This window comes from Oncorhynchus gorbuscha, linkage group LG21 (genome assembly GCF_021184085.1).
Source record: "Oncorhynchus gorbuscha isolate QuinsamMale2020 ecotype Even-year linkage group LG21, OgorEven_v1.0, whole genome shotgun sequence".
Lineage (NCBI taxonomy): Eukaryota > Metazoa > Chordata > Actinopteri > Salmoniformes > Salmonidae > Oncorhynchus > Oncorhynchus gorbuscha.
The window spans coordinates 37,748,253-37,765,656 of NC_060193.1; the positions used below are offsets into that span (position 1 = coordinate 37,748,253).

General features: G+C 41.5%; 1 protein-coding gene across 1 annotated transcript in view; it reads right to left on the minus strand.

The window, feature by feature from the left end:
• LOC124008536 (receptor-type tyrosine-protein phosphatase T-like) overlaps positions 1 to 17,404 on the minus strand; it is a 553,654-nt gene that overhangs the window by 282,619 nt on the left and 253,631 nt on the right. The window contains 2 exon segments of the mRNA XM_046319881.1: positions 853 to 962; positions 14,120 to 14,416. Coding sequence (XP_046175837.1) covers positions 853 to 962; positions 14,120 to 14,416 — 407 coding nt within the window.

Below are 17,404 nucleotides of genomic sequence, written 5' to 3' on the forward strand. Positions count from 1 at the left end.
AGCAACCGTGGCATGGCATTCCTGACAGGGACATGCGTCCATCATACATGATGATCTATAGAGGTAAGATAGCTAGTTACATTTTCAGATATTACACATTTCTATTTTGACAGAAAGGCATTTCATTTCAAGCTAAAGTGTACTCTTAGCTAGCTAGCTAATGTTAGCTGGCTGGCTCCCTAGCTGACTAGCAGAGTTATTATTCGTATTCCAGGACCCAGAACAGAGTTTGCAATTCTAATTAGAGCCTAATGTTAGCTAGCTGACATTGAATCTGGTTGGTTAGCTCCCAGCACTGTGGTGGCATCATTGGCAGTTTAGCTGGTTAGCTAATGTTACATGACGTGTGTACAACACCCATTGAATATGGCCAGTATCAGTAAACGTCTACAAAGAAGAGTACTGAAATGTTTGCCAACAGAGCTGGTTAGGCTGTTTTCATGTTATCCAGAGGTAAACAAATCATCGGCCAGAGCGTCAGGTGTGCGCCCCGAGAGCAGGGCTAAAGCTTAAGAGGGTGTGAATGATGCTGAATGGGTGTAGACAAAGAAGAGCTCTTCACTAGATACCAAAACATTCAAAGACCATATTCTCAAAAGTGAGTTTACAAGTTGATCAACTTTCAAAGCAGAATTACTTTCCCATTTCCCATTCTCAAATGCAGTGTCTGATGTACCATTTTGTAGCTCTGAGTCGTTCATTTTATCCTATGTAAAAAAAAATGTTTCAAATGTTGCTACATAAGACCGAATCCAGGTGGTGAGTCACAATGTTTGTGTGCTGAGGAAGTGAGAAAATAACTCTGTTAGCAGCTGCCATGATAACACGGGTGACTGTGTTGATGTCACTCACCTCGTATAGCGTGATGACACCATTGGTCTCATTAGGTGCCTTCCACTGCATGAAGATCTTCTCCTCGTATGGTCCGGTCTGGGTGGACTCCATTGGAACGGAGCCGGGAACTGGAGAAATGTAAAGACACGAAGGAGTGACGGCATGTTCAAGCAAAGCAGGCAAGCAGGTTTGAGCACTAAAGAACACACACACACATTGATTAGGCAGTACAGTTTCACAACGCCACGGTCTGATTGAGAACAATTGAACCATTCAACAACGTTGTATCTCAGACATTACAGCACACAACGGCACACTCAAAATCATCAAAATAAAATATCAACACTTTGTTCCTTCTCAATCAAACTTATGATAACTGTACATATTATAAATATATCGACACATATACCGATACAGTGAATGAGTTTATCAGGAAGTGCACAGGAGATGTTGTACCCACTGTGACTATTAAAACCTACCCCAACCAGAAACCGTGGATAGATGGGAGCATTCGTGCCATATTGAAAGCGTGAACCACCACATTTAACCAGGACAAGAAGACTGGGAATATGGAAGAATACTAAGTGTATTTATTCCCTCTGCAAAGCAATCAAGCAGGCTAAATGTCAATATAGGGACAAAGTTGAGTCCAAGTTCAATGGCTCAGAAACGAGACGTATGTGGCAGGGTCTATAGACAATCACTGAATATAAAAGGAAAAGCAGCCACGTCGCAGACACCGACGTCTTGCTTCCAGACAGACTGAACACCTTCTTCGCTCGCTTTGAAGATAATACAGTGCAACCAACGCAGCCCGATATCAAGGACTGTGGGCTCTCCTTTTCCATGGCCGACATGATTAAGAGATTATAGCGTGTTAACCCTCAAAAGGCTGCCGGCCCAGATGGTATTCCTAGCCGCATTCTCAGAGCATGCACAGACCAGCTGGCTGGTGTGTTCACAGATATATTCAATCTCTCCCTATCCCAGTCTGTTGTCCCCACATGCTTCAAGATGGCCACCATTGTCCCTGTACCTGTTCGTAAGCATTTCACTGTAAGGTCTACACCTGATGTATTCAGCGCACGTGACAAATAAAATTTGATTTGACCTAGGAAAGCAAAGGTAACTGAACTAAATGACTATCGCCACATAGCACTCACCTCGATCATCATGAAGTGTTTTGAGAGACTAGTCAAGGATCACATCACCTCCACCTTACCTGCCACCCTAGACCCACTTCAATTTGCCTAACGCTCCAATAGATCGACAGATTATGCAATCGCCATCCAACTGCATACTGCGCTGTCCCATCTGGACAAGAGGCATACCTATGTAAGAATGCTGTTCAATGCCTATAGCTCAGCATTCAACACCGTAGTATCCTCCAAGCTCATCATTACGCTCGGGGCCCTGGGTCTGAACCCCGCCCTGTGCAATTGGGCCCTGGACTTCCTGACGGGTCGCACCCAGGTGGTGAAGGTAGGAAACACAATTGAGAGCATCCTGTCAAGCTGTGTCACCGCCTGGTACGGCAACTGCACCGCTGCCCACAACCGCAAAGCTTTCCAGAGGGTGGTGCGGTCTGCCCAACGCAATACTTGGGGCAAACTTCCCGCCCCCCTAGAAACCTACAGCACTGATTCCATAGGAAGGCCAAAAAGATCATCAAGGACATCAACCATCGGAGCTACTGCCTGTTCACCCCACTATCATCCAGAAGGCGAGGTCAGTACATGTCCATCAAAGCTGGGACCGAGAGACTGAAAAACAGCTTCTAGCTGAAGGCCATCAAACTGCTAAACTGCCATCATTAGCACATCAGAGGCGGCTGCTTACAGACATAGATTAGGAGTCACTGGCCACTTTTAGAAATGGATCACTAGCCACTTTAATAATGTTCCAAATCTAGCATTACTCATCTCATACTGTATGTATGAACTGCACTCCACACTATTCTACGGTATCTTGGTCAAATTTAAATTGTGCTTACATATAGGCATCACCTATTTCATATGTACGTACATACTGTATTATCTTCAATACTACACCACTGACTGTTAAACAGCCATCTCCAGGACATCAGAGGCTGCTGCCTATAGACATCGATTACGCATCACTGGCGACTTTAAGGAAATGAAACACCAGCCACTTTAATAATGTATCCGTATCTTGCATTAATCATCTCATATGTGTAAACTGTACTCTATACCATGCCACTATCTTAGTTCAATGCCGCTCTGCAATACACAACCGTTCAAAAGTTTGGGGTCACTTGTTTTTGAAAGAAAAAAGCATTTTTTTTGTCCATTAAAATTACATCAAATTGATCAGAAATACAGTGTAGACATTGTTAATGTTGTAAACTACTATTGTAGCTGGAAATGGCTGATTTTTTATGGAATATCTACATAGGCGTACAGAGGCCCATTTATCAGCAACCATCACTCCTGTGTTCCAATGGCACGTTGTGTTAGCTAAATACAAGTTTATCATTTTAAAAGGCTAACTGATCATTAGAGAACCCATTTGCAATTATGTTAGCACAGCTGAAAACTGTTGTGCTGATTAAAGAAGCAATAAAACTGTCCTTCTTTAGACCAGATGAGTATCTGGAGCATCAACATTTGTGAGTTCGATTACAGGCTCAAAATGGCCAGAAACGAATAACTTTCTTCTGAAACACGTCAGTCTATTCTTGTTTTGAGAAATGAAGGCTATTCCATGCGAAAAACTGCCAAGAAACTGAAGATCTCATACAATGCTGTGTACTACTCCCTTCACAGAACAGAGCAAACTGTCTCTAAGCAGAATAGAAAGAGGAGTGGGAAGGCCCCGGTGCACAACTGAGCAAGGACAAGTACATTAGAGTGTCTAGTTTGAGAAACAGACGCCTCACAAGTCCTCAACTGGCAGCTTCATTAAATAGTACCCGCAAAACACCAGTCTCAATGTCAACAGTGAAGAGGCGACTCCGGGATGCTGGCCTTCTAGGCAGAGTTGCAAAGAAAAAGCCAAAAAGAAAATATTAAGATGGGTAAAATAACACAGACACTGGACAGAGGAAGATTGAAAAAAAGTGTTATGGACAGACATATCAAATTGTCAGGTGTTCGGATCACAAGAAGAACATTTGTGAGACGCAGAAAAAAAAATGCTGGAGGAGTGCTTGACGCCATCTGTCAAGCATGTTGGAGGCAATATGATGGTCTGGGAGTGCTTTGGTGGTGGTAAAGTGATTTGTACAGGGTAAAGGGGATCTTGAAGAAGGAAAGCTATCACTCCATTTTGCAACGCCATTCCATACTCTGTGGACAGCGCTTAATTGGAGACAATTTCCTCCTTCAACAGGAAAATGATCAAAAGCACAGCTCTAAACTATGCAAGAACTATTTAGGGAAGAAGCAGTCAGCTGGTATTCTGTCTATAATTGGGTGGCCAGCACAGTCATCTCAACCCTATTGAGCTGTTGTGGGAGCAGCTTGACCGTATGGTACGTAAGAAGTGCCCATCAAGCCAATACAACTTGTGGGAGGTGTTTCATCAAACACGGGATGAAATCTTTGATTACCTAAACAAAATGACAACTAGAATGCCAAAGGTCGACAAGGCTGTAATTGCTGCAAACTGAGGATTATTATTTATTTATTAAATATCATTATTCCTAACCTTGTCAATGTCTTGACTATATTTCCTATTCATTTTGCAAATCATTTCATGTATGTTTTCATGGAAAACAAGGACATTTCTAAGTGACCCCACATTTTTGAACGGTACTAAATATGTATATTCTTAATGCATTCCTTACTTAGATTTACATGTATTTTAGGTATATGTTGTGAAACTGTTAGATATCACTTCTTAGATATTACTGCACTGTCGGAGCTAGAAGCACAAGCATTTCACTACATCCGCAATAACATCTGCTGGACACTTGTATGTGATAAATACATTTGTTTTGATATAAACAATGTTACAATTACTTTTCAAGCATTAACTCATCTAAATGGGGGAAGTGGGAAGACAGCGCTGGTGGCTTAACCCCAGGACTAATTGAGTGAGCAGAGGTCAAGGGAGAGGTCAAGGGAAACATCCTCAGTGCTCAACCCTGACTCTTTGATTTGATATTAATTTATGCAGTCTGATGACTGGACGAAAGTCCTGATAATACCTTTGTTAAAAGGCCATTTTGTCCAACTTCACACTACCTTAATAATTTGGCATGGCAGATGAAAAGAATGTGGCTGGTGTAATGTACATGATGGGAAACAGAGAGCTGGTTTCAAGTGCAGGGCGCAGCAGCTGTTTATTGTAAAGGACCACCAGAAGAGGCAGGTAGCTGGGTCCAGGGGCAGGCAGAAGGTCATTCACCGGGAGTCCATAAAGGCAACAGTACAGGCAGGGAAAAGGCTAGTAACGATCAGGCAATAGGTAGATAACTGCTCTGAAAGGTGTGTCACAGAACCAACAATACCTCACAATGATAGTGTGCAGAGAAAAGTGAACTAAATAGTGTGTGATAATGACATACAGGTGTGTGAACATGTGATCAGAATTCAGGTTATTGGGATCTGGAGAGTGAGCTGCGTTCAGGGGATCTGTGTGTTTGAGAGTGTGAGCTGGAAAGTGAGCTGCGTTCATGGGATCTACGTGTTTGAGAGTGTGAGCTGGAAGCAGATGTTACAGCTGGTCTTGAACAGTGTTGGCATTAGCTCCCTCAACAGGGCAGATTGAGGGATAGAGGGATGGAGTGATAGGGGAAGGGGAACTGGACTATTTTTGCACATTGCCAAGCTTTAGGGTAGAAAGAACAGTGAATCTCATTATCTTAAACTCCCTGCTAACAAGAAGCATATTAGATTTGGGAGTTTAGTGGTAAGATTTGAGTCACCCAGTTCATACTAATTGTTTCCATTTACTTTAGATCACACATGTACACTTTGCCAAATGTATTTTACTGTAATGTTTTTTTTGGTCTATTGTTGTCGACAATGATCAAGGCATTTATCGTGGATCCTAGTCTTAGATCAATATAGGATTATTCATGCAATACAGTACTTACTAGTTTGTTTAGTAATGTTCCATTTATAACCAGATTAGACAGCAGCGACGCCAGGGTTTAGTATTGTGTTGTCAACGATACATCGAATGTACTTGGCTGAAAGATATTTGTCATGTCCAGTCAGCATCCCAACCCAACACACAACCAAATAACCATGGTGATTCCACCAAAGAGACATTTTTACATGTTAGAAATCTTTGTTAGCTCTAATTATTCAAAAACAGAAGAGGGAGGAGAGCTCTCAATATATGTTGTTCCACATTTGACATAGTCTTTGAGTGTACCCTGGATGGTTAAATAATATATTATTAGAAAATAAATTATGTCCTTGAGTAGATTTAAAACAGTCATGATTAAATGATGATTTTACTGGCGATTTATCTTACTTTAGAGAGAGAGCTTTTATTTCAATCTTAAAAAATAACTATGAAACAAATGCTTTTTTCAGAGGTATTGTTGATTTCTGTTTGTAGACTTGCTACAATGGACATAAATAGCATAAATACATTAAAAAATACCCTCTAGGGTCTCTGAAATATACAAGATCCATCTACGATTAATTTCTTCTTGTTTTAATGCCTGATAAAAAGTGAAATTAACGCCTTACAAGGTTGACACCAATCGGTGTGCTCTAAGTGCTAACAAGCTATACGTAACCTCAAAACATAAGCTGAACAAAAATATAAACATAACATGTAAAGTGTTGGTCCCATGTTTCATGAGCTGAAATAAAAGATTCCAGAAATGTTCCATACACACAAAATGTGTATTTTTCTCAAAAGGTGAGCACACACTTGTTTACATCCTTCTTAGTGAGCATTTTTCATTTTCCAAGATAATCCATCCACCTCACAGGTGTGGCATGATCATTACATCTTGTGCTGGGGACAATAAACGGACTCTAAAATGTGCAGTTTTGTCACACAACACAATACCACATATTTCTCAAGTTTTGAAGGAGTGTGCCATTGGCATTCTGACCGCAGGAAAGTCCACCAGAGCTGTTGGCAGATAATTAAATGTTAATTTATCTTACATAAGCCGCCTCTAACGTTGTCATAGAGAATTTGGCAGTGTGTCTAACCGGCCTCACAACCGCAGACCACGTGTAAGCAAGCCAGCTCAGGACCTCCACATCTGGCCCCAGTGATGTACTGGGCTGTGCACACTGAAGCGCTTTACGGGCGGATGCCGAGCAGTTGCCATACCAGGAGGTGATGCAACTGGTCAGGATGCTCTAGATGGTGCAGCTGTAGAACATTTTGAGGATAAGATATTTTCAGTCTCCTGAGGGGGAAAAGGTGTGGTTGTGCCCTCTTCACAACTTTCTTGGTGTGTTTGGGCCATGGTAGTTTGTTGCTACTGTCATGACTGGACTGTGAGGATCAGGTTACAGTGGATCACAGTTCTACAGAAATATCTCTCCCTCCCGCAGAGGGGGAGAGGTATAGAGTGATTGATGGGGGGGTTTATCACCTCACGCCCATTGTAAATTATAAGGCAGCATCCCAAGTCCATTCTGTTCTCTAATGTGAGAGATCGGAATGTCTGTATGCCTTAGGAAGAGTTTACAGCCAAAAACTACAGAACATTAAATAAATGGACTTTGCGACAATATATTTCATCAGCCAAAATCGTGGTAACAATGATGGATGGAATATGAAAATTAATGTCTATTTTATGAATTAAAGTTAAATGAGGATGTTATAATGAAAAAAATGTAACTTTAGGAGTTTTCATAATGTGTATGTGATGTTTACATACTTTATGTTGTGTAGGACCATGCCTCAGGATGATGACTCCTTGCCTGGCATGATGACTCCTTGCTGTCCCCAGTCCACCTGGCCGTGCTGACCTGTTGCACCCTCAACGACCACTGCGATTACTATTATTTGACCATGCTGGTCATTTATGAACATTGCAACATCTTGGCCATGTTCTGTTATAATCTCCACCCGCCCGGCACAGCCAGAAGAGGACTGGCCACCCCTCATAGGCTGTTTCCTCTCTAGGTTTCGGCCTTTCTGGGGTGTTTTTCCTAGCCACTGTGCTTCTACACCTGCATTGCTTGCTGTTTGGGGTTTTAGGCTGGGTTTCTGTACATTACTTTGAGATATCAGCTGATGTCAGAAGGGCTATATAAATACATTTGATTTGATTTTGATTTAGAGAATATCCAGATGAAAAATAATGTTTTGGTGATGATAAGAATGTGATTTTAGTTGTCCATAAGAGATCATAGCTAATTCTAATACATTGCCTTGTGACTAGCTTCACCCCACGGAATCCAGAGAGTGTGTCATAAAGACTGACACACCCTTTCTACTCTGGGGTATAGAACATGTGAGTTAAGAATTTACATACTTGACTAGAGGACCGCGAGCTGCAGCAAAGGTCCACAATTAGTCTCGACCCCAAAACAATCAGGTTCATGGTTGAGTAGTTCTTCTAAGTACTGTATCTAGGAAGGTGAATTTAAACAGGACCCTCTGGCATATCTTTTCAAGTCATCGATTGTCTACACGGCCCTCATACCAATGCTGAGTTCGTCGACATGGCTGATTAGCCCACTCAGAAGCTCACTCACAGAACGAGTGCAAGGAAACATACAACTAAGCGAAAGGACATTGTGACATCGTGTGGGCAATCAGAGACTTACACCTGAAGATGAAAGAACAAGGCGTCTGCCAAATATTTCCCACTAAGCAGAACTCAGCCCACAAAAAGATACCCAACGGAGACATTCAACACGTAAATAAATGCATTACACTTTTTAGCCATAAGAGCGGCAGTTCGGGGCAAGGTGTTAGGGCTGAAACTAAGCATAGTTTACAAATGTATCCAAGTGTTGAATTTCTCTATTGTACTTTCTCTCTCTCTCTCTGTAAATCTCCATCTTGTGTAACACGTGTCATATTGTGTTGGTCCGCTAGGGACCTGTTGCCATTGTATTAAGTTCTAACCAATAACCGAGAAGGTTTGTGTATGTGCATCTTATGTTATCATTTAGCTTGTTAGTAAATAAATAATCAACTCATTTTGTGTGGCACGGAATGATTAGTGATACACGGGTAATGCAGATTTATGAATTATGCGACATTCAGAATGAGACTGATGAGGAAATGAATGAATTATGAAATTGCTATGAAATTGATTCTGATATTATTTGAGTGAATTTGGGAAACGGTAACTCATTAACAAACTTTCCCATGGTGCACCAGGTTACTGAGTTAATGGTTACAGGATTCATTTAATCACGTATAAACATAGTTAATTATTTGATAAATAGCATGTCATCACATTAACAATAACAACATCATGACAGTGATATGGATACCAAGGAACTTGAAACTTTCCACCCGCTCCACTACAGCCCCGTCGATGTGAATGGGGCTGTGTTCGACCCTATTTTAAAAAAATCTTTATTTAACCAATTAGAACAAATTCTTATTTTCAATGATGGCCTAGGAACAGTAGGTTAATTGCCTGTTCGGGGGCAGAATGACAGATTTGTACCTTGTCAGCTCGGGGGTTTGAACTTGCAACCTTCCGGTTACTAGTCCAACGCTCTAACCACTAGGCTACCCTGCCACCCCAATTTACCTGTAGTACATTATCATATCCTCTGTCTTTCTCACGTCCCTATCATTGTCGGTGATCAGATCTACCACCGTTGTGTCATTAGAAAACTTAATGATGGTGTTGGAGCCATGCTTGGCCACGCAGTTGTGGGTGAATAGGGAGCACACACACCTTCATGGCTACCGACATGACTGCTTATGGGGCGTTAGTCAATTAGGGAGGTAGTCATTCTTTGGACACAGAGACTATGGTGGTCTGCTTGAAACATGTAGGTATTACAGACTCAGTCAGGGAGAGGTTGAAAATGTCAGTGAAAACACTTGACCGTTGGTCCAAGCATGATCTGAGTACATGTCCTGGTAATCCATCTGCCCTGCGGCCTTGTGAATGTTGACCTGTTTAACTTCTTGGTGACAGGGGGCAGTATTTTCACGTCCAGATGAAATGCATGCCCAAATTCAACTGCCTGCTAATCATCCCCAGAAGATAAGATATGCATATTATTAGTAGATTTGGATAGAAACCACTCAGCAGTTTCTAAAACTGTTTGAAATATGTCTGTGAGTATAACATAACTTATTTAGCAGGCCAAACCCCGAGGACAAACCATTCAGATTTTTGTATTTGAGGTCACTCATTTCAATGGGTTTTCATTGGGAATCCAGATTTCTAAGGAACCTTCTTGCAGTTCCTATCGCTTCCACTGGATATCAGTCTTTAGAAATTGGTTCAGGTTATTCTTTGTGTAATGAAGAAGTACGGCCATCTTGAACGAGGGTCACTTGAAGTGTACTGTTAGATAGAGGCGCGTGACCAGAAAGCTAGCTTCAGTTTTATTGATTATTTACGTAAAAAAATACCTAAAGTTGTATTGCAAAAGTAGTTTGAAATGTTTTGGCAAAGTTTACAGGAAAATTTTGAGATATGTTGTAGTCACGATGAGCAAGTTGGAACCGGTATTTTTCTGGCTCAAACACGCCAAATAAATGGACATTTTGGATATATATCGACGGAATTAATTGAACAAAAGTCCAGAACAGCTGGTGCTCTCATGTATGTTTCATTGTTGATTGCCTCAAAGCGATCTGGTAGGCTCGTGTCACTGGGCAGCTCGCGGCTGGGTTCCCCTTTGTAGTCTGTAATAGTTTGCAAGCCCTGTCACATCCGAAAAGAGTCAGAGCCGATGTAGTAGGATTCAACCTGAATCCTGTATTGATACTTTGCCTGTTTGTTTGATGGTTCATCTGAGGGCATAGCGAGATTTCTTATACATTTACGGATTAGTGTCCTGCTCCTTGAAAGTGGTAGCTTTAGCTCGGTACGGATGTTAACTGTAATCCATGGCTTCTGGTTGGGATATGTACATGTACATTAATGCCATTGGATGAATCCCGGAACATATTTCAGTCTGTGCTAGCAAAACAGTCCTTTAGGGTAGCATCCGCCTTATCTGACCACTGTATTGAACGAGTCACTGGTATTTTCTGCTTTAGTTTTTGCTTGTAAGCAGGAATCAGTACGATATAATTACGATCAGATTTGCCAAATGGAGGGCGAGGGAGAACTTGTACATATATCTGTGTGTGGAGTAAAGGTGGTCTAGAGTTTTATTCCCATCTGACATGCTGGTAGAAATTAGGTAAAACGGATTTAAGTTTGCCTGCAATAAAGTCTCCGGGCACTAGGAGTACCACTTCTGGATGAACATTTTCTTGTTTGCTTATGGCCTTATACAGTTTGTTGAGTGCGGTCTTAGAGCCAGCGTTCGTTTGTGGTGGCAATACCTCAAGACTACCTTAATATCCGACATTGCGCACCAGCTTTTAATGACAAATAGACACAGACTCCCAACCCTCGTCTTACCGGACGTAGCTGTTTTGTCCTGCCGATGCACAGAAAACCCAGCCAACTGTTTAGCTCGAACGGAGCTCAACCAGTTTATTCTCCGGTGATTTGCACGTTGGCCAATAGAACGTAGGGTAGAAGCCGGTTACACACTCGCCGACAAATTCTCACAAAGCACCCCGACCTGCGCCCCCTGTATTTCCTTCTTTTCTTCATGCGAATGATGCGGCCTTGTCTGGGAGCAATATTATATCCTTATAATATTATATTATTATATCTTCATCCAGTTTGAGGTGAGTAATCGCTGTTCTGATATCCAGAAGCTCTTTTCGGGCAAAAAGAGACGGTAGCGTCAACATTATGTACAAAATAAGTTACAAACAATGTGAAAAAACACACAAAATAGTACAATTGGTTAGGAGCCCATAGAACGGCAGCCATCCCCTCCGGCTCCATTCTCATCTGCGGGTGTTTCTGAAATAGCATAATCCACAAATTTGAAGATGTGCCCACATACTTTTGTGCATGTAGTGTACTTCAGTTTCATCAGCGACGGGAAAGAGGAACCTTTTAAAAGGCCCAGTACAGTCGAACGGGATTTTCCTGTGTTTTATATAATGAACAAAAATATAAACGCAACATGCAACAATGTAAAAGATTTAACTGAGTTACAGTTCACATAAGGAAATCAGTCAATAGAAATGTGACATTTATTAGGCCTTAATCTATGGATGTCACATGACTGGGCAAGGGTGCAGCCATGGGTGGTCCTCCCCGCCCCGTCAAGCCAATCAGAATTAGTTTTCCCAGCAAAAAAAGGCTTTAATACACCTCAGCACCCCCTCAGATGAAGAACCAAATGTGGAGGTCCTGGGCTGGCATGGTTACATATGGTCTGCGGTTTTGAGGCCAGTTGGACATACTGTCAAATTCTCTAAAACTCCGTTGGAGGCGGTTTATGGTAGAGCAATGAACGTTAAATTCTCTGCCAATAGTTCTGGTGGACATTCCTGCTCTCAGCATGCCAATTGCACGCTACATCAAATTGGGACATCTATGGCATTGTGTTGTGTGACAAAATGGCATATTTTAGAGTGGACTTTTATTGCCCCCAGCACAAGGTGCACCTGTGTAATGATAATAATTTTTAATCAGCTTCTTGATATACCACACCTGTCAGGTGGATGGATTATCTTTTTTTTAAAAGCTTTCTATCTAATTTTGTTAACAAATGTGTGCTCTAAATTTGAGAGAAATACGTTTTTCTGTGCACATGTACAATTTCTGGGATATTTTATTTCAGCTCTTGAAACATGGGACAAACACTTTACCTGTTCTATTTATGTTTTTGTTCAGTATATATATTTCCACATTATGAGGTTGGAATAATAATATGACATTGTGGAAATTAGAATAATGCCCTTTTAGTGTAAGAGCTGTTTGAAAAGATCACCTGAAATATCAGCCTGTTTTGGTGGGATGGAGTTTTGGAATGCATGGTGACATCAGCAGGCAGTAAATATGTTTATAGACCAATAAGAAAGAGTTCTAAACCATCTCTGCCAGTAACAGCTAGTATTCAGTTTTTCCCCTCCCCACTCAGACCACTCACAGACAGTCCTAGCAAAATACTTGCTTGAGACATTGCTCTTTGCTAAGAAGCTATTTTGGGAAATTTTTGAACATTTTGATTGGAAATAATTACAGTAAAGTACTTAATTTTTACCCAGAAATGATTTGATATTGAGATAAAAACGGCTGCATTGGGCCTTTTAAAATTGAAATCATATTTGTGAGACGGTGCATAGCTCTATAAAACTAAAGTAATTTCCATAGAAGTGCAATTAGCACCGCTAAGAACAAAAATTACAACCCAGAGATGAAATATTATTAGCTAAAAACAATGAACACAGTGTTGCTACTCTCAACTAGTTTGGGACCCCGTTGGAGGTTGGGGCTGTTTTGATTAAAGAACATAATGCACCCTCAATGATAAATGAGGGTTCATTATGGGTGCATTACCAAAGTCTTTATGGAATGAGGACATCATAGTGCATCGATAATAGCAAAGTCTGCTGAGTTGTAGTTTATACATTACATCCAGTCATACACATACAATGTATTCATTTGTGCTCATTAATACATGCTGTGGTCATATTGGATTTTTAATAGTTAGGGCTATAATCAGTGCTCATTATACAGTTATTACAAGTGTAACCAATCATAATTGTGGTATTAATTAGTGGAACAATTGAGGTCTTACTATATTTCCATTAGCTTGCAGTTCCTTCAATCTAGTGCCTTTACTGCAAAGCATTGTCTGCTTGAAAACATGTAAATGGATTGAACAACATGATATAACATAATATAATATGGCAGCTATTTTAAGCCATCTCATGATCTATCCTAGTTTAAAAAAACATTTATTTTGACATTTTGGCCTTGCTCAGAACAGGATGACAGTTTACTGGAATGAAAAGTGCCATATTTCTGGCATGTGCAGGGATGGAATTTGGGTGCTGGCTAGCCAGGCTAGTAGACCTCCATTTATAATATTAGCCCAGGTAACATTTGGGTCAAACATCTGTGACATATGATACAATTTTAGTGGCCTGGCAGGCTAGTTTGGCACATGTTCAACTAGCTTGGTCAAAAAAGTACTAGCCTTGGGCTAGCAGACTAGTGTAATTTGTAGCATGTCTACAGTACACCCCATGCATGTATTTGAACTAGGAACAGGACAAGACAGTGGAACCAGGACAATACCACTCTAAAGACAGAAACACTGACACTCACCATCCTCCTCCGTCTGCTTCACGATCTCCTCGCTCTCCTTGCTGCCCTCAGGGTTGGCAAGGACCAGGCGAAGGCGAACGGTGACAAAGGGCCTCAGACCCCGCAGGGTGTAGTGGGACGACGTCTGGATCAGTTCCTCGGCCGCAAACTCCTGCTGGTTGAACACGTACTGGTACTGCACGGTCAGGTTGTAGCTGTGGCAGCGCGTCACGGCATAGCCAAACGTCTCCCACTGCAGGGTGAGCTGGCGGGCCCGGATGTCCACTACATTGACATTCTGAGGCCCGTTGACTGGGTCTGAAGGGAGAAGGCGAAAGAGAGGAACAAGAGTTAGAGTTTGTGATTCCAACCATTGGCAAATTAAGAGGAACTGCCTTAGTAATGGTATTAGTATTTGTCTTAGTATTCTTGGGATCCTGTAACTGATTGAACAGGAAGTTCAAGACTTAACACATGGATTTCACATGATGAGCCGTGTTGGGCAGCATTGAGTCACATGAAGAAAAAAACTTGAACTGCTATTGATGTATTATAGAGTTAGTTATTTAGCAGTGATGATCAGAAACAGACACAATATATCATACACTTTGTTCAAGTTGTCTGCCTTCTGTAAATCTCCACTAACCACTAACCCCCACATGGGTGATCGTTGGGCTATCACAGCAGAATCTTCCATATGTTGCGAGTATCATGGTGAAGTCGATACTGTACATCATGCCTGAAAGCATGACAAAGCTCTTTAGCTTCAAGGTCAGTCTAATTCCCCTAGATTGGCTAATAACAATGGCTAAATCACATAAGATGGTGGGAGACGAGTCTGCCTTTCCATTTTTGTTCTGTTTCAGTGCGTCTGGGTGGGAGTTGATATTTACAGGCTTTGTCTAATTTTCCAAGATGAAATCTGGTCGTTTAATCTGGACAAGCCAAAGCTAAGTGCACAAACAAATGGCATTTGGCTGCTGAGCACTTGAACCTTTTGGTTGTTTAAAAACTATTAAAATCGATGTCAGCGCTCGTGCGGAAATCTAATCAGCCTAATAAATAAATAGACATCTGTCAGTTTAAGCTAGAGATACGTGATTTCGCAAATGCTTCCTGATCTTTCTTATGTCACTCAGATATAGGATAAACACTTCAGAACAAACTTCCTTCAAAAAATTGGGGGGGGGGGGACTACTATATTCAATGTGTATGGTCTAATAGCAGTAAGGTCCCCCAAAAAGTTAATCAAATATTATACACTTTTTCTTTTTTGGATACTTCAAGGGGTCTTAAAATTCAAAATCAAATAGCAAAATGATCCTTGGTATGATCTTAAAACATTTCCATATAGCTTAGTAGACACGCCCTCCCCCGGCTTAGACAGGGCTCAGACTCTTATGGGTTAAAAACCCCTTGAATCTTATCAATAGCATCATCCAAAGAAGCAACTATGCATAAACTATGCAACAGCTTATTGTTTTGTGATCCAATACAATGTTACTTACTTTTTGATGGAGTCTGAAGAAAGGAGACCAGCAGGCTCCATGCATTGCAGTTGTGGTAAACTAAGACAGCGATCAAAATAACTACCGGTAAATTTACTTTTTCATGCATTACATAATGCACAGAACTCAAAATACAAAACACAGTACTAGACGGCTTTCTCGTGCTAACAAAGTCCTTGAAATAGACTTATGCATGCAAGACATGCACAACAAGGCCTCACAGTAGATTTACAATGGGCTATAGTCCAATTTCTGGAACTGATAGAGCAGGGCCGGCCCCAGGCATATATCGGGGTCTCAACTTACTTTTGAGAGTAAGCAATTTTGACATTCGTTTGTGCATTAGCAGTTTTTCTCTTGTTGTCAGTCACTGAAAGTCACTCAATTAGCCATGTCAGTTAACAATTTTTAGATTGGTAGCTAGTCTAACCAGCTCTAGTCTAACCAATTTGAAGAAATCAAATTTACCCAGGGGTCCTGACCTCCAGGGGAGCCCCATTGATTGTGTTAGTCATTCTCACTCTGATATATTAACATGGCATAAATTACGGTAAAATGTGTTGAATTGCAGGAAATTAGCTTTAAAACTGAAAAAATAAAATCTTTACCCATGACAAAATGGGTAGAATTAAAGGACATTAGCTGTAAAACAGAAGAAAAAAATATCTCTGCCCCATGGCAAAATGAATACAATTGCATGAAATGTGTAATAAAATTGCTAATCTTTCTCTTTGGCCCATGGCAAAATGTGAGAATTGAGGGAAATAAAATTTCTCTCTGACATCAACAAGGGTTCCAAGGTGAGGGGGCCCAACCAAATCTTGCTTAGGGCCCCCAAAAGGCTAGGGACAGCCCTGTGATAGAGAATAATGCTGAACAACAAAAACCCAGATTAAGGCTAATCTAAGGCTAATCTGGATTCATTTCGGAAAGCAGCTCCAAGAACATTGCTAATTTCAGACTGGAAAATCCAATAGGGGGATCTTCCTAAATCGGCGAAGCCTGAGTTATAACTTTGCTTTTGTCGTTAATTAAGTCAATGAAGGCATCTCCTGAGTTGCTCTAAATCTTGACAAATAATGGATTGTTTTAATTAATTATCTTACATCTTCCTCCTGCTCCAGATCTTCTCATTCATCTACCCCAATCCGAGCGAAGGAGGGAGGGAGGGATGGAGAGAAGACGGCTAGCATTACACATGACTCAAATGTAATTTATCAGGGTGCATGGCAGTCGCAGTGGTTGGCACACACTGAGAAGGGGCACTGGGGAGGTTTGCTATGCCATGGGTGGGCCGACTCCACCACAGATAGGGGTGCGGGGCTCAGGGTAGCAGCACCGGTGATCGCTGAGCGGGGAATTATTAATCGCAGACGTTGGGGAGCTCCGTCAAGAAGAAAAGGGGGGGGATGGAAATCAATCTTAATGCCGGCCCCGGTTCTCCCTGCTGACACTCCGCCACATTCATACGGCCGCTCCTCAAAAGAGCAAAGTGGAAATTGCTAACAATAAACATATCAATGGGTGCCCACAATATCCAACTGTGTGGGTACTGTAAACAGCACAAGGAGAGAGAAAAAGACAGAAACATAAAAATAGGATCAGTCAATGTCATTGGCTAGGATACCACTGGCTTTTATCCTTAGGGACTGGAGGGACAAATGCAACCCACAAAGCACAGCAGTGAAGTAGTAGGCCCAAAAGTGCTTCTGGACTCTAAAGCCGTTTCCCGCCACCTTAACACTATGTCCACAGTCATTTTGCAGAGGTAGCTCTTTTAACCCACAGCCCTGGATCA